This window comes from Zalophus californianus, chromosome 12 (assembly GCF_009762305.2).
Source record: "Zalophus californianus isolate mZalCal1 chromosome 12, mZalCal1.pri.v2, whole genome shotgun sequence".
NCBI classification, from domain to species: Eukaryota; Metazoa; Chordata; class Mammalia; order Carnivora; family Otariidae; genus Zalophus; species Zalophus californianus.
This window is the reverse complement of record NC_045606.1, coordinates 95,196,961-95,217,242: the sequence shown is the minus strand read 5'-3', so window position 1 is coordinate 95,217,242 and position 20,282 is coordinate 95,196,961. Positions and strand designations below refer to the sequence as shown.

At 37.2% G+C, this 20,282-nt stretch overlaps 1 protein-coding gene and 1 long non-coding RNA gene across 2 annotated transcripts in view; one reads left to right on the top strand and one right to left on the bottom strand.

The window, feature by feature from the left end:
* The window catches only part of LOC113911998, a 35,248-nt gene extending 27,504 nt beyond the window's left edge, over positions 1–7,744 (top strand). Inside the window, exons 3-4 of the long non-coding RNA XR_003516659.1 lie at positions 1,669–1,804; positions 7,619–7,744. This is a non-coding gene — a long non-coding RNA (uncharacterized LOC113911998). The remainder of the gene's footprint in view (positions 1–1,668; positions 1,805–7,618) is intronic.
* Positions 7,745–14,350: 6,606 nt separating this feature from the next.
* On the bottom strand, positions 14,351–15,534 carry LOC113911416 (olfactory receptor 2A25). Its single transcript, XM_027573985.1, has one exon. It carries the CDS (start codon positions 15,344–15,346, stop codon positions 14,351–14,353), a length of 996 nt encoding a protein of 331 aa, XP_027429786.1. The 5' UTR covers positions 15,347–15,534.
* Between the last annotated feature and the right edge of the window lie 4,748 nt (positions 15,535–20,282).

The window sequence follows — 20,282 nt, the reverse complement described above, 5'->3', positions numbered from 1 at the left end:
GAGACACTCTTGTATTATATATTACATATTATATATTATATACACAGGGCCCATAGAGCTGGGTGAAGAACAACAAAATTCCAAAATCAGAAAACAAGAAAGGGTGGAAAAAGCAAATAAAAAGAAAAACAATTCTAAAAACAAAAAATCTTTCGCTCAGAATGTGTGCCTAAACACATTTTGGGGAAAATAAGTTCTGCTAATGAGGAAAAACAAAGTAAACAATTAGCTTTGAATTCATTCAGGATGTAATAAACATATAGCACAATCTTCCAAAGACTAAGGATGGTTAGGATGCTCCTATAAATTAATAAATTTATAATAAATAAATAAATTAATTAATTAATAATAATTACTGAAATACTTGATAAATTAAGAAAAATGAACAAGGTAGCCATAAAAAAATGAGTATATAAAATAGATCAAGCACAGACATTTGAAATAAGATATAAAGCTACATAATTTTATAACCAATAAGGAAGATAGTTTCCAGACCTCACATTAAAGAGAGAAAAGTGTATTGGAAGGTCACATTTAAGAACCCACGCAGATGTTAATGCAAACAAAGGGCTACCATTTTCAAAGTGCAATCTTGAGACATGAATAACAGATTGAGGGCCTAAACTTAGACATGATAAAGTTTCCAGAGCAAAAGAAATGGAGAGAATAGTGAAGAAACAGTATTTGAAGAGATTTCAGCAAAAATGTTTCAGAATTCAAAATAGACCTGAGTCCTTAAATGGTTAAAAAAAAATGCATTCCACTTAAGGAGCACAAAAAAATAAACATAAATGTACACTCAAGCAAAATGGAGTATTTGCCATTGCTGAAGAATATATGAATCTTTGGATTAAAAATGTATCCTGATGACAGAATAGGATAAATAAAAATTCTCAATGAATGTAAATTCTTAACAATTATCTCTTCGACTGCTGTCTTTCCTCCATCCTCTACAGTTCACTGTGTCTAGACCTTGTGGGTCTTATATTCAAAGTGTAGTCAATCAACTTATGTCCCTTAATTACCCTTTCAGATGTTTTTCTTTTTTTCTCTTCACCATGTGATAGATTTTTTCATGACTATATTGTAATTGTACATTTATTCTATGACTAACACCAGGTTAACATTTATCCCATCTGCCTGATTTTTTTTTTAATTTTAATGACTTTATTTTTTTCCTTCCTAAGAGTTTAAAGTTGATTCTTCCTATACACATTGTTCTTGGTTCATTAGGGTGCTCTTTCTGTTTCATATGTAGGATTTGTGATTTTTTTTTTTTTAAGTGGGCTCCATGCTGGGCATGGAGCCCAACGCAGGGTCCAAACTCACAGCCTGAGATCAAGACCTAAGCTGGGGCACCTGGGTGGCTCAGTTGGTTAAGTGTCTGACTTCGGCTCAGGTCGTGATCTCAGGGTCTCGGGATCCAGCTTGTGTGGGACTCCGTGCTTAGTGGGGAATCTGCGCCTTCCCCCTACTCATGCTCTCTCTCTCTCTCAAATAAACAAAATCTTTAAAAAAAAAAAAAAGACCTGAGCTGAGATCAAGAGTTGGATGCTTAACTGACTGAGCCACCCAGGCACCCTGACTTTGTGATTCTTTAATAGAAGCTAATTTCATTTGTCTCTTCAGTAATTTTTGTTAGACTGTTTTATCATTTACTTTTTCCAGGATTAAGAGGAAATATTAAGAGTTACCAAATATAAAAACAATGAAATACATAGGAACAATCATTCAAGTGCCAGTGACTTCTCATCAGCAAGAAAGGGTCTGAAGACACAACCTACTACCTTAATTTGCCAAAGAGGTAAGCTGTTGTTCTAAAATGTACCTGTAAGGGGCGCCTGGGTGGCTCAGTCGTTAAGTGTCCGCCTTCGGCTCAGGTCATGATCCCAGGGTCCCGGGATGGAGCCCTGCATCAGGCTCCCTGCTCAGTGGGAGTCTGCTTCTCCCTCTCCCGCTCCCCCTGCTTGTGTTCCCTCTCTCGCTGTGTCTCTCTCTGTCAAATAAATAAATAAAATCTTTAAAAAAAATAAAATAAATAAAATGTACCTTCAAGAACTCTCTTGAATGAATGACAGCAAAGACATTATTGGACATACAGATAAGGAGGGTATTGACACCTACAGATCCTCAGTACACTATTAAAGTATATTCCTCAATAAGAATAAGAGTGAATCAGAGGTTCTTTTTTAAAATACACAAATAATATTGACACAAATAATTTTGACACATCACTTGAAAAAATATGCTGGTAAATTTTATGACCTATGGATTATAAAATAATTATTTTGGTATTTCAAAGGGGTGATATAAAATCTAAAAATAGTAGGTAAACAAGGAAGTGATGTTTGATAGGTAATGAGTACTAAATTTCCTTGATGAGAATTGAAACCCCAAATGACTTTAAATTTATTAGAATAATTTACTAAACTTGGATATTACCCATTAATGAAAATCATCAAAAACAGACATAAAATCTATAGTTTTCAAAATTATAAGGCAAATAAAAGAACTAAAAGCATTATCAATCCAGCAGCAGGCAGAAGGGGAAAAAAAAGAAATAAAAAAGCAAATAAGACTTGATAAACAGAAAATACAAAATAAGCTGGCATTAATAAATCTATATATATATTACTGCATTATACGTAAATATAAGTCACTAAAAGACAGAGTTAATCATATTAGAGGAAAACCAGAAAATCAAGTTACAAAATCTTAAAAGAATCATACCTAAACCACCCAAACATAAATCCAAACCCTTGTCTTTCTGTCTCTGTCTCTGTCTGTCTCTCTCTCACACACACACAAAGTTTAAAAAGAAATATTGAAAAAACATGTTCTTGGCACATAGAAACTAGTAGTGGCCATAGTAATATCATTCCAAAGCATCCATCGGCACAGAGGAGATACTGTACAATACTAATGGGGAAAAAATCCACCAACAAGATAAAATTCAGGATCTATTTCCTAAAAAAGACTTGGCAAACTTCAAATAGAAAGGAACTTTAATCTGAGAAAGTATTTACAAAACCTATAGAAACATTATATTTAATTAATGAAATATTAAAAGCTTTTTCTGAGCTAGGAGACAAGCCTACTGTGCTCTTATAACATTATGTCTATTTAACATTGACTCAATAACTAGCGAGAATATAGGAAGAATAAAATAAAAGGCATAAGAATTAAAATGGAGTCTATAAAATGTCATTATTCACAAAAACACAATTATGTATGTAGAAATTTTTTTAAAAATTATAGATAGGGTGCCTGGGTGGCTGAGTCAGTAAGGCGTCTGCCTTCAGCTCATGTCATGATCTAAGGGTCCTGGGATGGAGCCCCTGCTTCAGGCTCCCTGCTCAGTGGGAGTCTGCTTCTCCCTCTCCTCTGCCCCTGTACCCTGCTCATGTTCTTGCTCTCTCTCTCTCACATGCTTTCTCTCTCTCTCAAATAAATAAATAAAATCTTTTAAAAAAATTATAGATAAACTCTTGAAATCAATGAGTGATTTTATAAAAACTCAGGATTCAAGGTCAATGGACAAAATGAAGGATATTTATATGTGCGTGTGTTTACAGATTAGATGATTTATAAAGTTCTAGATCTCTCCAGATTATCTATACTTTCAATGAAATTCAAATCAGAATCCCAGCAGGTTTTTTAATGTGTGGAAGTTAATAATCTTACTCTAAATGTTACATGAAAATGCAAATGTCGAGGATAGCCATGAAAATCTTGAGAAGAATGAGAAAGGAGTTATTCCATTGCCAACCCTTATCATAAAGCCACAGTAATTAAGTCAGTGTGGTATTGGGGCAGAGATAAACTGTCAGACCAAAGGAACAACTTGATTAACTCAGAAATTCAGAAACACATGCATGCACTTGTGCATCCCCACTCAAGCGCAAATATTTCTTACATAGAATTCAAACAAAGAAAAGATCATCTCATTATGTCATATTACACACACTGACCTGGATTCTCCTATTTCTTTTTGCATTTTTTAGACTTAAGATTAACACATTTTCACTTTAGTTACATTGTTAAAAAAAAAAAACACTTCTCAAAAGTGACTTAAAAAGAGAGCATTTAAATTTTTTAAATTTTATAGCCCAAATGTTTTCAGTGAATATGGTGCCAGATACAAAACAGAGGTGAAATAGAGAAGCTCCGTAGTAGTGGTTCTTACCATATTTCCACCAGTTATACTTTCCTCCTAACTTTAAGCGAAACTAGTGATCACATAATCCCATTTAGGATCAAAGTGTTCCCCTAGGATGAGGACTACCATCCCTGAAGAGCAAGCTTGGAACACCAAATAAGAAAAAGCTAATCAGGAACCTCTATGAAGCTTCACAGATAAACAAAAAATAATAATGGAATTTTATCAACTAGCTATAGGATTTCTCCCTGCTACTGATTAAGACCTCCCTCCTGGGCAGCATATAAATGGAGCCCTAGTGTCCTCACTTCCCTGGTTGGAAGATATTTCTAAGATGTGGTAGGAGCAGATTGTGCAGCCGGGGAAGAAATGACAGGTCAAGGAAAATTGTGGAAGACCTCTGGCTCATCTTCTTCAATAGTAAAAAGAGGCAAATGGATTAGATGGCTCTTATGCCCCTTTCAGTTAGATACCATGAGTCACAGACATCTAATTCCACCTGGCTCTTCCCATAGGTGTGACTGAGGAGGGCTTGTGACAGCATAGTGGTCAGTAATACTGGTGTTACTGAGATCCCCAGCATAATGGGAGAAAGAGGTCTCACAAAAGTGGCTTTTTCTTCTTTTTAAACCTGATGATTTCTGCCATCCTTCTGTCTTGTTCTTCTGTTACTCATCAACCAGTTTATCTACGGTGATTTGTAAAAGGGGGATGCTATTTCTGGTTTATCCCTTAAACTCGGCTTGAATGTACAGGAAAACTCACAGAGATGGGCAAATGAGTCACCTACTCCCTGAAGCGGGTTTGGTGGATGATGCGTCCCAGATATCCTTTCTAGCTTGACCAAGAGGACAGTACTCAGGGGCGCTCGGGAGGTATCTAGATGGGAGGCCTTTATACTCTGATCACCTAAAACAAACCCATTCCCCGGAGGCATACCTGTGGCAACCAAGGAACACATTACAAAGTGTCTTCCCACCATTCTGTGTCTTCCCTACAGAGCAGTGTAAAACCTGTGCAGTTCTCCAGCTCTGTTACCCCTGTGTGTGTGTGTTTGTGTGTGTGTGTGTGTGCATGCACCTGCTTATGCAGAAAAGTGAGGACTCGGGAAGAATGGCATGAGTGATACTACTCAGGAGGATGTTGGCATGAAAATGTAGCTGATACAAGTCATGCTTGATGGCTTATGTCACATAGTACAAGCCTCAAGTACTCAGACTTTTTATGTACTTGATTTTCAAGTGTGCCTGCTTCCATGTCTCCTCTTGGAGTGGTTTAAATGCCATGATGTAAGTGCGCCCCCCATGGGGCTTGTTAAGGCAGCACCTCAAAGGACTCCATCCTCCCTAGGGAGTGAACCATCTCTGTCTGCTGAAAAGTGTTCCTGTAAAGTGAATTATCAAAAGTTTCCATCACAAATATTTATCTTTACATGAAAACTCAGAGACTGAACCTTACTCCCTCAGGGCTTTCCTGTCTTCCTTTGATTACAAACCACCCCCTAAATACTTGTTCATTTTTTTAACCTTTCTTTTTCCATCCTACACTTAGGTAATTTTAATGCCTCTGTTCTACGTCTTTAGGTGTTAGACTGAATTTAAATGGTGGATGGCCTTGCCCACCTCCACACATCTGAAGAAAAACACATAACCCTGATGACGCAGGCCCCTTTAAAGTCATGACTACTCACATCAGCTTGGCCCTCGAAGCCCCCAGAACGCATGCTGCTTCCCTAGTCTCCTAAGAGGATTTCCCCCCATATTTTCTCTCTTTAAACCTCCGAGGAGTCCTCCACCCACAGTCCCAGCTACTGACAGCCACTGAGAACGCAGAAGTCATCGGATGCTAATTCACAATCTTAACGGAAACATTGACCACGATCCTGGATCTGCATTCATGCCCAACTCCTTTGCTGTCACTGTGAAGTTACTGGCTTTGACCCTCAGGAAGGACAGCCTGCCACTTAGCTTGTGAATCCCGTCCCTCCTGCCCACTCAAGAACTTCTCTCCAGCAATTTGTCTCAAATGTCTTTGCCCCTATTCCCTTGAACACATCCAGTCAGCACGTGAAACTCTTTTTCTCAGACACTAATTATCTTGATTTTGCTAAACCCAGTGACCAGTAGTTCTCTGTCCTTATCTGACTTGACCTGCCAGTACCATTGAACCCAGTCACCAGTGCTCTCTCTCTGAAACACTCCTTTCCCTCGACTCTCAGGATGTTCTGCTCTCCCTATGTCCTTCCACCTTCCTGGCGGCTCCTTCTCTGTCTCCTTGGTGGGTTTCTCCTCCTTTCCCCACCCTCTGAACACTGGTATTTTTCAAGGTTTATTCTTTGTATCTATTTTCTGTCCACTGTCTATGGGGCCTCATCAGTCCCAAGGATTTCACTGCATTTTCCATGCTGATAACACTCAAATTAGTGTGTGCCACCAGGCCTCTTCCCAAATGCAGTGTTCCAGACTGAATGTCAGCCTAGTGCACATCAGCGTGGATCAGCAGTGCCCACTGACCTCTCATCTCAAGAGAGTAAATCCAACATCTTTAAAGAGACTTACAAGACTCCAGTTATAAGCTTCCCTGTCGTGCCTTTCCTGTTGTTGAGAGAGTACCTGCTTTATGTAGAGACTGATCCATAGTGAACATTTAAAAATGCACTTCTAGACCCCTATGCCCTCTGTTCTCTCTTCCCTTCTTCTAGCTGTCTTTGGTGATTGCTATCAGTTTATATATATTTTTGTATTGCTAATTAAACCTTGAAAACATACATTGTATGCTCAGATGTTGATAAAATTTAGTCTTAATTCCACAATTTGGATGAGAGTATGAGTACAGGACCTAAGGTCTACCTGGGCTGTAAGCCCAACATCAACATTAATTTTTTTTTTAAGATTTATTTATTTATTCTAGAGAGAGAGAGTGAGCAAGTGGGGGGAGGGGCAGAGGGAGCGGGAGAGAAGCAGACTCCCCACTGAGCATGGAGCCTAAGGCAGGTCTCAATGGAGGGCTTGACACGTGGGCTCCATGCGGGGCTCCAGGCTGGGCTCAATCCCAGGACCCTGAGATCATGACCTAGCTGAAATCAAGAGCTGACCACTTAACCCACTGAGCCATCCAGGTGCCCCCAAATCCAACATCAACATTTGTACACCAACTGCTCTTTGTTTCCTGTATATCTTATGATGTTTTGTTCCTCTGTTCATTCCTTCATTACTGGCCTCTTTTTGTTAAATATTTTATAGTGCCCTATTTAATTCTCTTGTTTCTTTATACACACACACACACACACACACACACACACAAATATTTTTTTTGAGTTATTTTCTTAGGGGCTACCCCTGGGGATTATGATTAGCATTTTAATTTATAATAATATGGTTTAGGTTAATATCAACTTAATTTCAATAGATTACCAATTATTTGCTCTTTTATTGCTTCAACCATATTCTCTCCCTCCAGAGGCTGCAGAGATGTTGGTTTCCACGATGATTGTGGGGCTACTGGTTTTTGAGGATATCGCAAAGCTGGGGAGTTGGTGATGGAAACACAGCAAGTTGAACCACCCCAAAGCTCATGGTTCGTAACAAGGTCAGCAGTTTTTCTTGCATGCACACTCCCCAGATTGTTGCCTTTCCCCGCCCCGAGTTCTGAAAGAGTTGATTTCTACAAATTTGTCAGTGTACTTTTTTCTTTATGGAGCAGAGGATTTTTGGAGATCCTTACTACATTATTTCTATTGACCACTGCCTACATTTTTTTGAAGAAAAAGCATATTTCCTGTCTTCACAGATAGCATACAGCTGCTCTTCACATCATATAAGCTTAGATAAATGTAAAGAAACTTTTCTAGCCTTCCTATCTCTAACTCTTGTCTGTTTAGAAGCCTTATAACTAGGTTTCTGATGATTTCTCCAAACTTTATTGCACTTGGTGTTTAAAACATGAAGTTAGGGAAGAGTTAGCATGGATGAGATTCCTTTTTTGCTCTTTTGAATTCAATCTGCTAATCATCAACCTGGTGTAGTGGTTGAAGAATATATATATATATATATCTCACATACATCCATACTGTCCATAATGGTATTTATTTTCATGCAGCGTCAATTAATTTTTAAGGTAAATTTTGCTTATATGATTCTTTCAGAGGGTCTCAGAAAAATGCAATGCTTGGCAAATTTATGGATAATCTTGACGTGATCATTGTGCTTTCATAAAGTGAACATTAACCTGAAGATATCTAAGATAAGAGTTTTGTGTAATGATACTAGAGATGTTATTTTTTTTCCAAAAGACCTCAATAAAAGACTTTCACAATTAAGAAAAAAAAATTTTTTTTGTTCCCAAACTTGAAATAAAAACTCTTTGTCATGGTGAAGAATCTTCCAGTAGCTGCTTAAACGGTATCTTTGATAACTGACTTGAACCTAAACATGCTTGGCTCTCTGCTAATTAATATTCATTTGAGTCTCTATTTCACCTCTCTATTAGTTTGCTAGGGCTGCCATAACAAACCACCACAGTCTGGGATGCATAAACAATAGAAGTTTATTTTCTCACAGTCCTGCGGGTTAGTATTCTGAGATTTTGGTGTGGACTGGACTGGTTCCTTCCAAGGTCCCTCTTCTTGGTTTGTAGGTGGCTCTCTTCTTGTGTCTTCACATGTTTATATCTGTGTCCTAATCTCTTCTTATAAGGAGACCAGCTGTATTGGTTAGAGCTACTCTAAATACCTCATGTTGATATAATTACCTCTATAAAACCTCATCTCCAAAAAATCCCTCTTTGAGGTATTACAGCACCATGATTTCAACATATAAATTTTGAGTGAACACAGTTCAGTCCAACCCAGCTAATTACTTGCTTGTCAGACAATGAAACCTTATCCCATGGTATCTATGATTAACAACCACAAGTCAACTTCCTTAACATTTGCTTCTCAGGCACGTGACTTGAGATTTCAGAATAATCATATCTTTTGGAATACAGTTCAGGATTATATTGCCTCAGTTCTTACCTACCTATTAAGAGAGACTTCAGTATAAAAACAAAACTGGAGCAGTTTGCCATTTGGATGAATTACATATAAATGCCCTTTCTAAGCCCTCTTCAAACTGGCAACATTATTTTCATGCTGCTTTAATCATTAATGAGATCAATTTTTCACAAAATTTTTATTTGATAATATTTAATGCTTTGTTGAGCAAGGCAAAGTTGCTAAGATAATTAGAAGTGAGTTTAGGCTTCAGATGAGGGTGTTTAGGAAGTATACCAATAGTACAGGGTTGTGCTCCTTGAGAAAAAGACATATAAAGTGAGCTCACAATCACAGAGGCTTTCTTCCAGAAGATATTCCCAAACAGTGGCCATAAAAATAGAGTCCAGGCAGAAAGTTGCAGTCTTGCCGGGTGCAAGCAACAGAAATTGGAGTTACAGAAAAATAAAAGAACTGGGAATTGAGTTGGCGTGGGGATGTGGAAGAGGAAGGAACTGTATGAGGGGAGTGGGGAGTTTTCTTAGGCATTTCTTAGTCCTCAGTACATGGATGTTGAAACCTAAAGGAGACCAATGGCTGAGGTGCCAAAAGATGAGGAGAGCTGAGAGGAACTGAAAGGAGCTGAACAGAAACTTCAGAAGTTGCAAAATGTTCCAGGGGATTTTGGAGTTACAATCTAGCCAGGATGGAGATCTCTTCATAAAGACCTTGGTGGTAGGCACAGAAATGATGCCTGAGCAGTAGGGGTAACGCTGAAATTGGTTAGTTTTAACTAACCTAAAATGGAACCCCAAGAGAAACAAGGTGATCCTCAACAAATTTCACTGCTTTTTCAGGGAAAAACAAAAACATATCAATAATCTTTATAGGAGTCTGACAAAATTTACAGCTTCTAAAATGCATCATTTAACACGTGAAAAAGCAAGGAAAAGTTATAAATAATCAAGAAGTAAAAGAGTCAATAGTACAGGTCCCAGATATAACAGATACTAAAGTTACAAATAAAAACTCAAATAACTATAATTTGTCAAAGAAAAGGGAAACGAAGATATAAAGAATAAAAAATGTCATATTTCAGCGAAGTATCAGAATCTACAAAAAGAATCAAATATTCATTCTGAAACAGTAATATATAATAAATTGAAAAAACAATGCATGAATTTAACAGATGACTGACCCGGCAGAGAGCAGGACAATGTCTCATATTAAGATTAACAGAAAACTATCAAACAAAAACACAAAAAGAAAAATAATGGAAAAATGAAGTTGAGTCTGAAAGATATAAAGGAGTGTGGTAAAAAAAAATTCTAACATATACTCAAGAGGAAAGAAAAATATAATGGGGAAAAAAGCAAATTTCAGAGAAATTATTTTTGAGCATTTCCCAATCATGGTGAAAGTGTGCTCCCATGAATGCATAAATCTCAGCAAGCCACAAGCAGGTTAAACTGATATAAAAGATAACTGGAAATTCTATAGTAACATTTTTGAAAACCAAAGATAAAGTAAATATTCTTAATATTTAGAGAAAAAAAATTATTCCCATTATGATCCAGGAGCGTTCCTGCAGCTAGAAAAAAGGTATTTATTTCTTTAGGATTTCTTGCAGTGTAGACCTATTGGCAACAAAGACTCAAATTCATTTGTTTGCTTGTTGGTTTTATTTTTGTTTTTGTCTGGGAACGTGTTTATTTCATCTCAGTTTTGGAAGGGTACTCTTCTGTATATAAAATTTTTGATTGACACCTGCTTTTAAACGCTTTAAAGATATTCTCCCACTGTCCTATGACTTTTGTAGATTCAACTGAGACTTCTCAGTTAGCTGCTTATTACTGTATTCCCGATGGTAATGGAGGAAGGGTCCAGTTTCATGAAGGCGTCTTTATTCTGATTTCCTGCCTTACATACAGGAAGGCTGTATCTCTCATGGGCTTGCAGTCATTGCAATCTGGAATCCTGGGGATTGAAAGGGACCTGAAAGCCAGGCGCTGGCTTACAGTCTCACCACTCAGTTGGTGATTGTGCCTCATCTTTGTCCTTTGAGAATTTTATTTATGCTTTTGCAAGCCCAGCTGTGCACTTAAAAATTAGGGTTTTTTAAAATATTTTATCCAGTATTTTTAGGTGCTTTATCATAACATGATTTTCAAGATAGGCACTCTGCTATATTGCTTATTGTTTCTATTTTAGAAATCCTAAAACTAGTCTATATAGAAAGGAAGCCAAATAATTGCTATTTCTCTTTGCAAGTAAGTTACTCAGTGCAAACAGAGCTACACTATCATTACCCAAGGTCACTTTCAGCACCTACTCATAAAGCCTTGTTTCTCAACTAAACATTATTCTTTACTCTTCCACATTTCCCATTCCAGTTTCCTGCTTAAGTGTTGTTCGATGGTACCTTCATTATCTCCTATTTCCAATGTCATTTCTTCATCTATTTGCAAATTATTTGATGCATAACTCGATTCCTGTCTTCTTATGTTTTCCAATTATTCCAGTCCACAATTTTGTTTTGTCTCTACATGATCAGATTATTTATAAAGCTGCATTTAACTGTTTCTCAGACTTTCTATTTTTAAAATTATGCTTTTCAAAAACCTTTGTATTTCTTCATTATATAAACAACACAGATTCCTCAGTTGGATTTGAAAATACAGATAAGGAAATAGAAGAAAAATCCTTTCTTTATTATCAATGTGAGTTTTCCCTCAAAAACTGGATATTATTGGGGCGCCTGGGTGTCTCAGTTGGTTAAGCTTCTGCCTTTGGCTCAGGTCATGATCCTAGGGTCCTAGGGTCGAGCCTCGCATTGGGCTCCTTGTTCAGTGGAAAATTGGCTTCTCCTTCTCCCTCTGCCTCTCCCCCTGCTCATGCTTTCTCTCTCTCTCTTTTAAACAAATAAAATCTTTTTTAAAATATTGGATTATGCATATGGCATTAGTAATCTTCCTTTTTTCATGTAATTTGAATTTTAAATATATTACAAGTCAACAAATATACAATAAAAGCTGACCCTGATTTTTAAGAAGATATTCTTTAGTACGCATGTTCCATTTAAATATATATTTTACCTATATTCTAATATCAGAAATCTTGGATGTTTTCAATCACAGTTAGAGGGTTATTAGATATGATGAGAATAAATCTGAAAGCACATGAGTATTTCTCTACATTTCCCATTAGTATCTCCGGCTGGAGACAGAGATAATCATGGGGAGGGGCAGAGGGAGAGGGAGAGAGAGAATCTCAAGCAGGCTCCACACTTAGCACAGAGCCTAATGCAGGGCTCCATCCCATGACCCTGAGATCATGATCTAAGCCCAAATCAAGAATCAGATGCTTAACCAACTGAGCCACCCTACCCATGTATTTTTTAAATATTTATTATTTCTTTAGAGAATTGAGATTACAAAAGAAAGACTTGAGACATTTCACACTTCCTAAATTATTTGAAATCTTGGCATTTCCCGTCATATAAAAGGCTACATTTTGCAAAATTCCCGCTTTTCTAGTATAGAAGACCTCATTTTCCATGGTTTCATTTATAAGTCATAGTCCTTGTTCTTTAAAGATATGATGAATGTATGTAGTGGCTAATATTAATAATTACCATTTATTGAGCTCTTATATGATTCATGGATTCTGCTAAACATTTTGCACATAGTGTTTCCTGTTACAAACCTATGTGACTAGTGAACTCAATTTTATACACAACAAAATCTAAATTCCAAAGAATTTCACTATATTGCAAAAGTTTGCACATCTAGCAATTGGCAGAACTTTGTAAAAACCCAGCTTTATCTGAACGCACAATCCTGTGTTTTCAACCTTTGTTTGGCCATGGAGTAATGTCTGTATAACAGATATCCTTACAAAAGGGCTGCTTTGTAAGACGGAAGTCCATATAGTTTCCTCTTTAAAAGTGTTCACCAAAAAAATGACCTTAAAAGTTTTATATTTGCCTTTTATACAATTAAAGAATATGACAGATTTGAGAAAAGAATTGAAAAACAAGAAAAGTCTCCTTATATAGCCTTTTCCACTCCTTCTTAACTGTTTTCTCTCACTTCATAACTAAGTTCTGGAATTTCAGTTTGAGTAAGATGGTTATTTAACTTACTTCAAATCTCTTAATTTAAAATCAAATTATTCCTGATAATTTATAGCTCAAGTATCATTCATCAACTAGTCATTACAAAAAAATTACAGTCTGTTCTCATTTGCTAGGATTTTTTCTTCAAGTGTCGGTCACTTCCCATCAGAGACAAATGACCCAACTATTCTGCTCTCTTCTCCTCCCAGATCATCACCTCCGTTCCCCAAGCAGAGAAAACAAGTAACAGAGAAAGCTCCAGTGTGCATATATTTACTAGTCAGACTTCCTTTGGGGTTTTTTGTTATTGGTAGCAGCATCGTAGTCACATTTTTAATTCTCTTTCCCTTGAAGCCATGGCTCATGCTCTTCCCCTACTTGTTGATTACGCCTTAGAAAACATTGCTATCACAGGAATTTATACAGGAATTGCATTTCTGCACCTGATTTTTAAGAAGATATTCTTTAGTATGCATGTTCCATTTAAATATATATTTTACCTATATTCTAATATCAGAAATCTTGGATGTTTTCAATCAGTTAGAGGGTTATTAGGTATGATGAGAATAAATCTGAAAGCACATGAATATTTCTCTACATTTCCCATTAGTTTCTCTGGCTGGAGACAGAGATACTTATGGGGAGGGGGAAAGGGAGAGAGAGAATCCCAATGTAGACCTATTTTTGAAGGAGATGACAGCTGCTGAATTTCAAATATTGAAATTATTACGTTATCAATCTCTCCCAATTGCTGTATCTTAAACATTCTGCCATTTCCTTGCTTTATTTTACAAAATGTTGTCTACTAGTCCCGATTACAGAAAAATATATAAACTTATTCCTTTTATTCAGAATACTTCACATAATTATATTAAAAGGGTTTCCACTGTGCAGCTAGTGGGGTTATTTTCATTTTCTTGTGCTGCATTGACTTTCAATGTCAGAGGGAGGAAAGTAGAATGATCTTTCTTGGGAGAGAGTGCTAGGAAAATCTGAAGATGAAAAGGATGCCCTAGGGGATATTTATGAATCCTGGTAAATATTGGATGAGATGATTTCTCAGGTCCCTTTAAACTCAGTTATTTTATCATTCTACAGGTTTTCATGACATTCTCTCTTTTTCAAGCATCCTCTTCAGAGCAGCTTTGACTTCTTTATTCCTCAGATTATAGATCAGGGGGTTGAGCATGGGATTGAAAAGGCTGTGAAACAGGAGGAGATATTTCTTCTGCTCCTTGGGGTTCCCATATCTGGGCCCAACATACATTATAATGGCTGTGCCATAAAAGAGTCCAACCACACAGAGATGGGATGAACAGGTGGAGAAGGCTTTCTGGCGCCCCTCCTCTGACTGAATCTTTAGGATGGCACATAGAATATGGATGTAAGATATCACAATTGAGGAGAATGGTCCCACCAGCACAGACGCTGCCCCAGCCAAAACCATAATCTCATTAATGTGGGTATCTACACAGGCAAGCTTGAGGACAGCTATAATTTCACAGAAAAAATGGTTAACTTTCTGGGGTCCACAGAAGGGCAATGGTATGAGTAACACTAGATGTACTAGGGCCAGGGAGACTCCTAAAATCCAGGAAGTCAATGCCAGGGTGATGCAGACCCTCCAGCTCATGATGGCAGAATATCGGAGGGGGTGGCAGATGGCCACAAACCGATCATAGGACATTACCACCAGAAGAAGACATTCAGTATGAGCAAAAGTCAAGAAAAGAAAGGTCTGGGTCAAGCAGCCAGCAAAGGAGATGGGCTTGTCTGGATTCAGGAGGTTCACCAGCATCTGGGGCACGGTGTTGCAGGCATAGGCTATGTCGACGATGGCCAGATGGGAGAGGAAGAAGTACATGGGGGTGTGCAGTCGGGAGTCCTGCCAGATGAGCCCCAGGATGAGCCCGTTCCCCAACAGGGTGAAGACAAAGAAGAGGGAGAAGAGCCCAAAGAGAAACATCTGAATCCCTGGGCTGAGGGGAAATCCCAGTAGGATGAACTCTGTGACAGAGGTCTGATTTCCCCCCATTTCCCTGTGAAAGAGATAATGGAGCTCACCAAGTCTGAATGCCTGAGGGAAGTGTTTAAACATGATAGGTCTGTGTGTGTCATCATTTATTTCCTAAGAAAACATCTTCAATGAGATTTTTGTCCCATTTGTCACTTACTAAGTGAAAACTATGCATTCCAAATGACACAGAAGGAAAATTTTTTCACTGCAATAAGCTAAATCCTAGCATTCTATTACAGTCTTCAGTAAATCTTATGTTTATTGACCAACTTTCACCACAGTTCAAAATGTTAATAATACTTAAATTGCCTTCATAGGACTGGACACTTCCTTCAGTTTGTAATGATTCTATCAAAGGTTTGCCCGTGTGTGTTCCTGGATGGCGATATACATATATCCGTATGTGCGAATGTGTGCTGCTATCTCAAGTGTCTATAGTATGAGGCTGGGAAGAAGGGTAAAGTGCATGTCAGTGATTCTTCCATCAGGTTTTCTCATGAATTTGTTCCTTCAATATATTAATTATTTGTAAGCTTTGTGATCTTTACTGACAGCATAATCTTGAACGAAATAAGAGAATGGAAGGCTTTTTGTCACAAATTTGGCTAGATTTCAAATGGAGACCTTTGTCTTTTGACTTTCGCACCTACAGATGTTCTATTTTGATTGTGCTATCTCATCATCAGGATGCTACACCTGTCAGCCCTCTTATACTCTGTTATATTTAAATTCTGTATCTATCTACCTGCCTACCTACCCATCTACTTTTTCCCAAATATTTTGCCATCTCCTACAGTAAGAAATACTACTAGGTACATACATGCATTAGTATATATATCCTTGAGTCCTTATTATGTGCAATGTATTTTCTATATTATTCTATTCTATTTAATTAGTAAAAATGTTGGTTGAATGATTTCAGGGTGGGTCATGGCCTGGCACTTAACAAGTACTGATCCCTATCCAAGTCTAGAGCAAGAGCCCTAACTATGGACTCATATTCATAAAATCATTAGCATATTTTATAGCTTAACTCTATGTAAAAAAATTATTTATCATGAATCTTTAGGTTTTTGTGGCTTATCAAATTTTATTTTTTAATAAAGATTTTTATTTATTTATTCATGAGAGACAGAGAGAGAGAGAGGCAGAGGGAGAAGCAGGTTCCCCGCTGAGCAGGGAGCCCGCTGCGGGACTCGATCCCGGGACTCCAGGATCATGACCTGAGCCGAAGGCAGTCGCTTAACCAACTGAGCCACCCAGGCGCCCCGTGGCTTATCAAATTTTAAAAGAATCTTTCCGTGACAGAGTGGGTACTCTGAAGTTTGAATCATTGTAGCTTTTAAGCCATTGCTTCTGTTTTGCCTCACTCCATATCTTTCTTTAGTCCAGACTCCATCTGAATTTCACTAAAATAAGAATCCTAGAGGAATTCATAATCGAGTTCCTATCAGTTTCCCATTCATCTTTTCTGTTAAGTTAGTATTTAAAAGATTTCATAAACAAAAGCAACTAACCTTTTGCCCTGTTTCAAAGGCAGAATCAGAATTCACAGTAGAAATTATTGAAGGATGATTTTATCTTAGTTCAAAAAATAGCTGTAACAATTGGAATCACCTCCTTGAAAACTGGTTGTTTTATTGGAGTTGAACTTTAGGTCAGCGAATGTTTTAAATCAGAAATTGACTAACTATCTATTTAAGACAGGATTCCTGTGTTGCACCAGAAGAATGCCAAGGTCCCTTCCAACTATAGGATTCACTGGCCCTAAGTGTATAGAAAAGTGTTAGTCATATTCAGTTCAACTTTCTTGCAATATCTGGAGCCAATGAAGATCACAATGCTATCTCTAAACTTTCATATGATGAAGGCACACAAAAAACCAAAGTGGAAGGACCAATGAGTACCTCATCTTCCTCCTACCTGCAAAGAGCTAAAAGACAAAATACAAAATCCACAGATATTTACTAAACATATTCTATGTCCTGCTTCATGTCTCAGCTGAGGGTATATAAGACAGTTCATATCTGCTGGTGTATACAACCTGGTTGGAATGACAGCACTGTTAAAAGGATTCACAAAGATGATAATTCTTATATTTAAATAAATCACCACAAGAAATTTCATATTTTAAAAATAAAACTTTCAGGACCCCCCTCTTCTGTAACAGATTCCTTTTTTGGTCAGTCAAGCCCATTATTTCATGAAAACACCATGAGGCAATCGAAAGGTTTGCAAGCAAACCTCTTCACATAGCTGTGTTATAATTTAAACAAGAAACTCAACACTAAATTCAGGAGAGTAAATGATACATATTAGGTGTATCTAAAAAGGGATGATAACTTTTAAATTATCCTGTTAGCTAAATTTGGCATTGACAGACACTAACAATTAATTTTGTATTGTGATTGTTCATTACAGCCTGTCTGATGTTGTACAGTGAACAAAGACTAGATAATAACACTTATCTCAGATTTACAGCTAAAAATGAGGAGACCAACTGGATAGAAGTTGGGTGAAGTGCAAGTATACCAATAAAGTAAACGTCATCTGTACGTTAGTGTTGAAATTACTTTCTTCCAATGATCTCTTGGAAGAAGAACTTTCTCAACAGAGGCAACAGGATTTCTTTCAGAAGAGAGCATTCTATTCTCTGCTCAGCTCACTCACCTCTCAAGATGCTTCTGAGTGTTTGGTGTCGGGGGAGAGATGAAGACCCATCCTGCACACCGCCATCTGTTCCTGGGGAAGAGGGGCTCTCACTGTACTTAGCTCTGGTTTTCTTAGAGGGACATTCATGACAAAATGCTGCTGATGATGATTTCTTCACTCACTATGGAGTCCATGATCCTAAATGTAAGAAGCATTACAATGTCTTCCAGGCTCCTTCATATAGTACAATTAACAGACCCTTGGATTTATTTCGGTTTCCAAAACTCCAACACCCCCCCACCCACTAGCCCCCCAAATAGATTACGTGGTATTTAGGGCACATGAAACTCATATATTTTTCCCATGTTCTCTGGTGTTGGCTAAGTTTTATACCATACCTGACCCAGCTGACCATGCATCCTATTTTTTTCATCAGGTCACCACAAGAAATACAATTTATAAAGTAAGACCAGGTAGCAGGACCTATAAAAGCTATGGGGAACATGGTAAAGAGTCAGGAAATAGGATAAGGTATCCCAATGGGACTTGTTAAATCCTGTTTTGTAAAATTTAACTGGTGTGCAGAAAGGGAAGGAAAATTCTAAGCAGGAAACAATCTCTATTTTTTAGTTTGCAGAGATTGTGAGCTCAAGGGGGTGGAAAGACCAAGGCTTCCCTAGGTCTGTAGCTACTATATTTTCTCTTCCTAAAATGTCAGAATACAACGGAGTCCATTTGATGGTGACTTTGTGACTTAAATTTCTTCTGTTCTTTTATCTAAATCAATTCTTATACTCAAATATAAAAGAAGTAGAATTTTTTAAGTTAAAGTTATTTTAGTGTACATGCCAACCAAGAAAATTATGGATAGACCAATTGTTTTTTTACCCTGAGAGCACAGACCTGCAGTAGATCTGAAATGGGCTTTTCTCCATCACACCTGTTCGGGGAGAGGCTTATTGGTGACTGTCGTCCAGATTTGTACCCTGACATGTCAGAAAGATGCTACCCTCTCATACTGATAAAGTCCAAGGTCCTCTGGTGCCCACAGAGAAAGAGTCACCTGTATGTTCATGGTCCAATTTATTAAACATACAAACTTACCATATTTCCTTCTTTTCTAATTCTACTAGCATTTAAGGCTCCTATTTTTCTCAAAAAATTTTTTTGCCTAATATTCTATTTTATCTGAAAAATATTTTTTGTTTGATATTGAAAATGCTGTGCTCACTTTACTAATTATTTAAGATTTTTGTATTTATTTCACCTTTTGAGATTTATTCAATAAATTACTTTTCTTCTACTATCCTTTTCTAGTTTTGTCGTCAATGTTGTATTAGCCTTGTAAAATGAATTGGATAGTTGTCCCTCTTTTTCTGTTCTCAAAAAGGTTTTACATAATAAGAAAATTAGCCATTTCTTGAAGATTGGTAAAATTTGCCTTTAAAACTGTTTGACTGGGGCGCCTGGATGGCTCAGTCGTTAAGCGTCTGCCTTCGGCTCAGGTCATGATCCCAGAGTCCTAGGATCGAGCCCCGCATCGGGCTCCCTGCTCCATGGGAAGTCTGCTTCTCCCTCTCCCACTCCCCCTGCTTGTGTTCCTTCTCTCGCTATCTCTCTCTGTCAAATAAATAAATAAATAAAAATAATAATAAAAAAAATAAAATAAAACTTTGACTTAGTGTTCACTGATTGTAGGATAATTTTGGTCATTGATTCAATTTTTTTGAATATTTATTGTTCAGATTTTCTATTTCTACATAAGGAAGTTTTAGTAATATTTCTAATTTTAAAATTTATTGAAATAAATTTTGTTCATAGAATTCTGTTTTTAAATCTCTACTTTTTTGGTTATATAATGTATTACTCCTAACATTGTATATGTAGACCTTTTCTCTTTTTTTTCCCCTCACAGTCTTATCTATTCTATTGGTATTTGTAAAAAGAACTAGGTTTATATTTTAATGATCTTCAAAATTATTTATTTTCATCATTAAGGTTTGTGCTTATATAAACTATATCCTATGTTTATTTTAATTCTTTTTTTTTAAAGATTTTATTTATTTATTTGAGAGAGAGTGAGTGAGAGAGAGAGAGCATGAGATGGGGGAGGGTTAGAGGGAGAAGCAGACTCCCCACTGAGCAGGGAGCCCGATGCGGGGCTCAATCCTAGGACTCCAGGATCATGGCCTGAGCCGAAGGCAGACGCATAAACGACTGAGCCAGCCAGTCGCCCCTATTTATTTTAATTCTTGATCATCTTCCTGAGTTGACTGTTGAACTTACTTTTTGTGTCCTATTTTTTTAATAAATGTAACCTGAGATATAAATTTGCTTTATTTTATTTTATTTTTTTTACCACTTT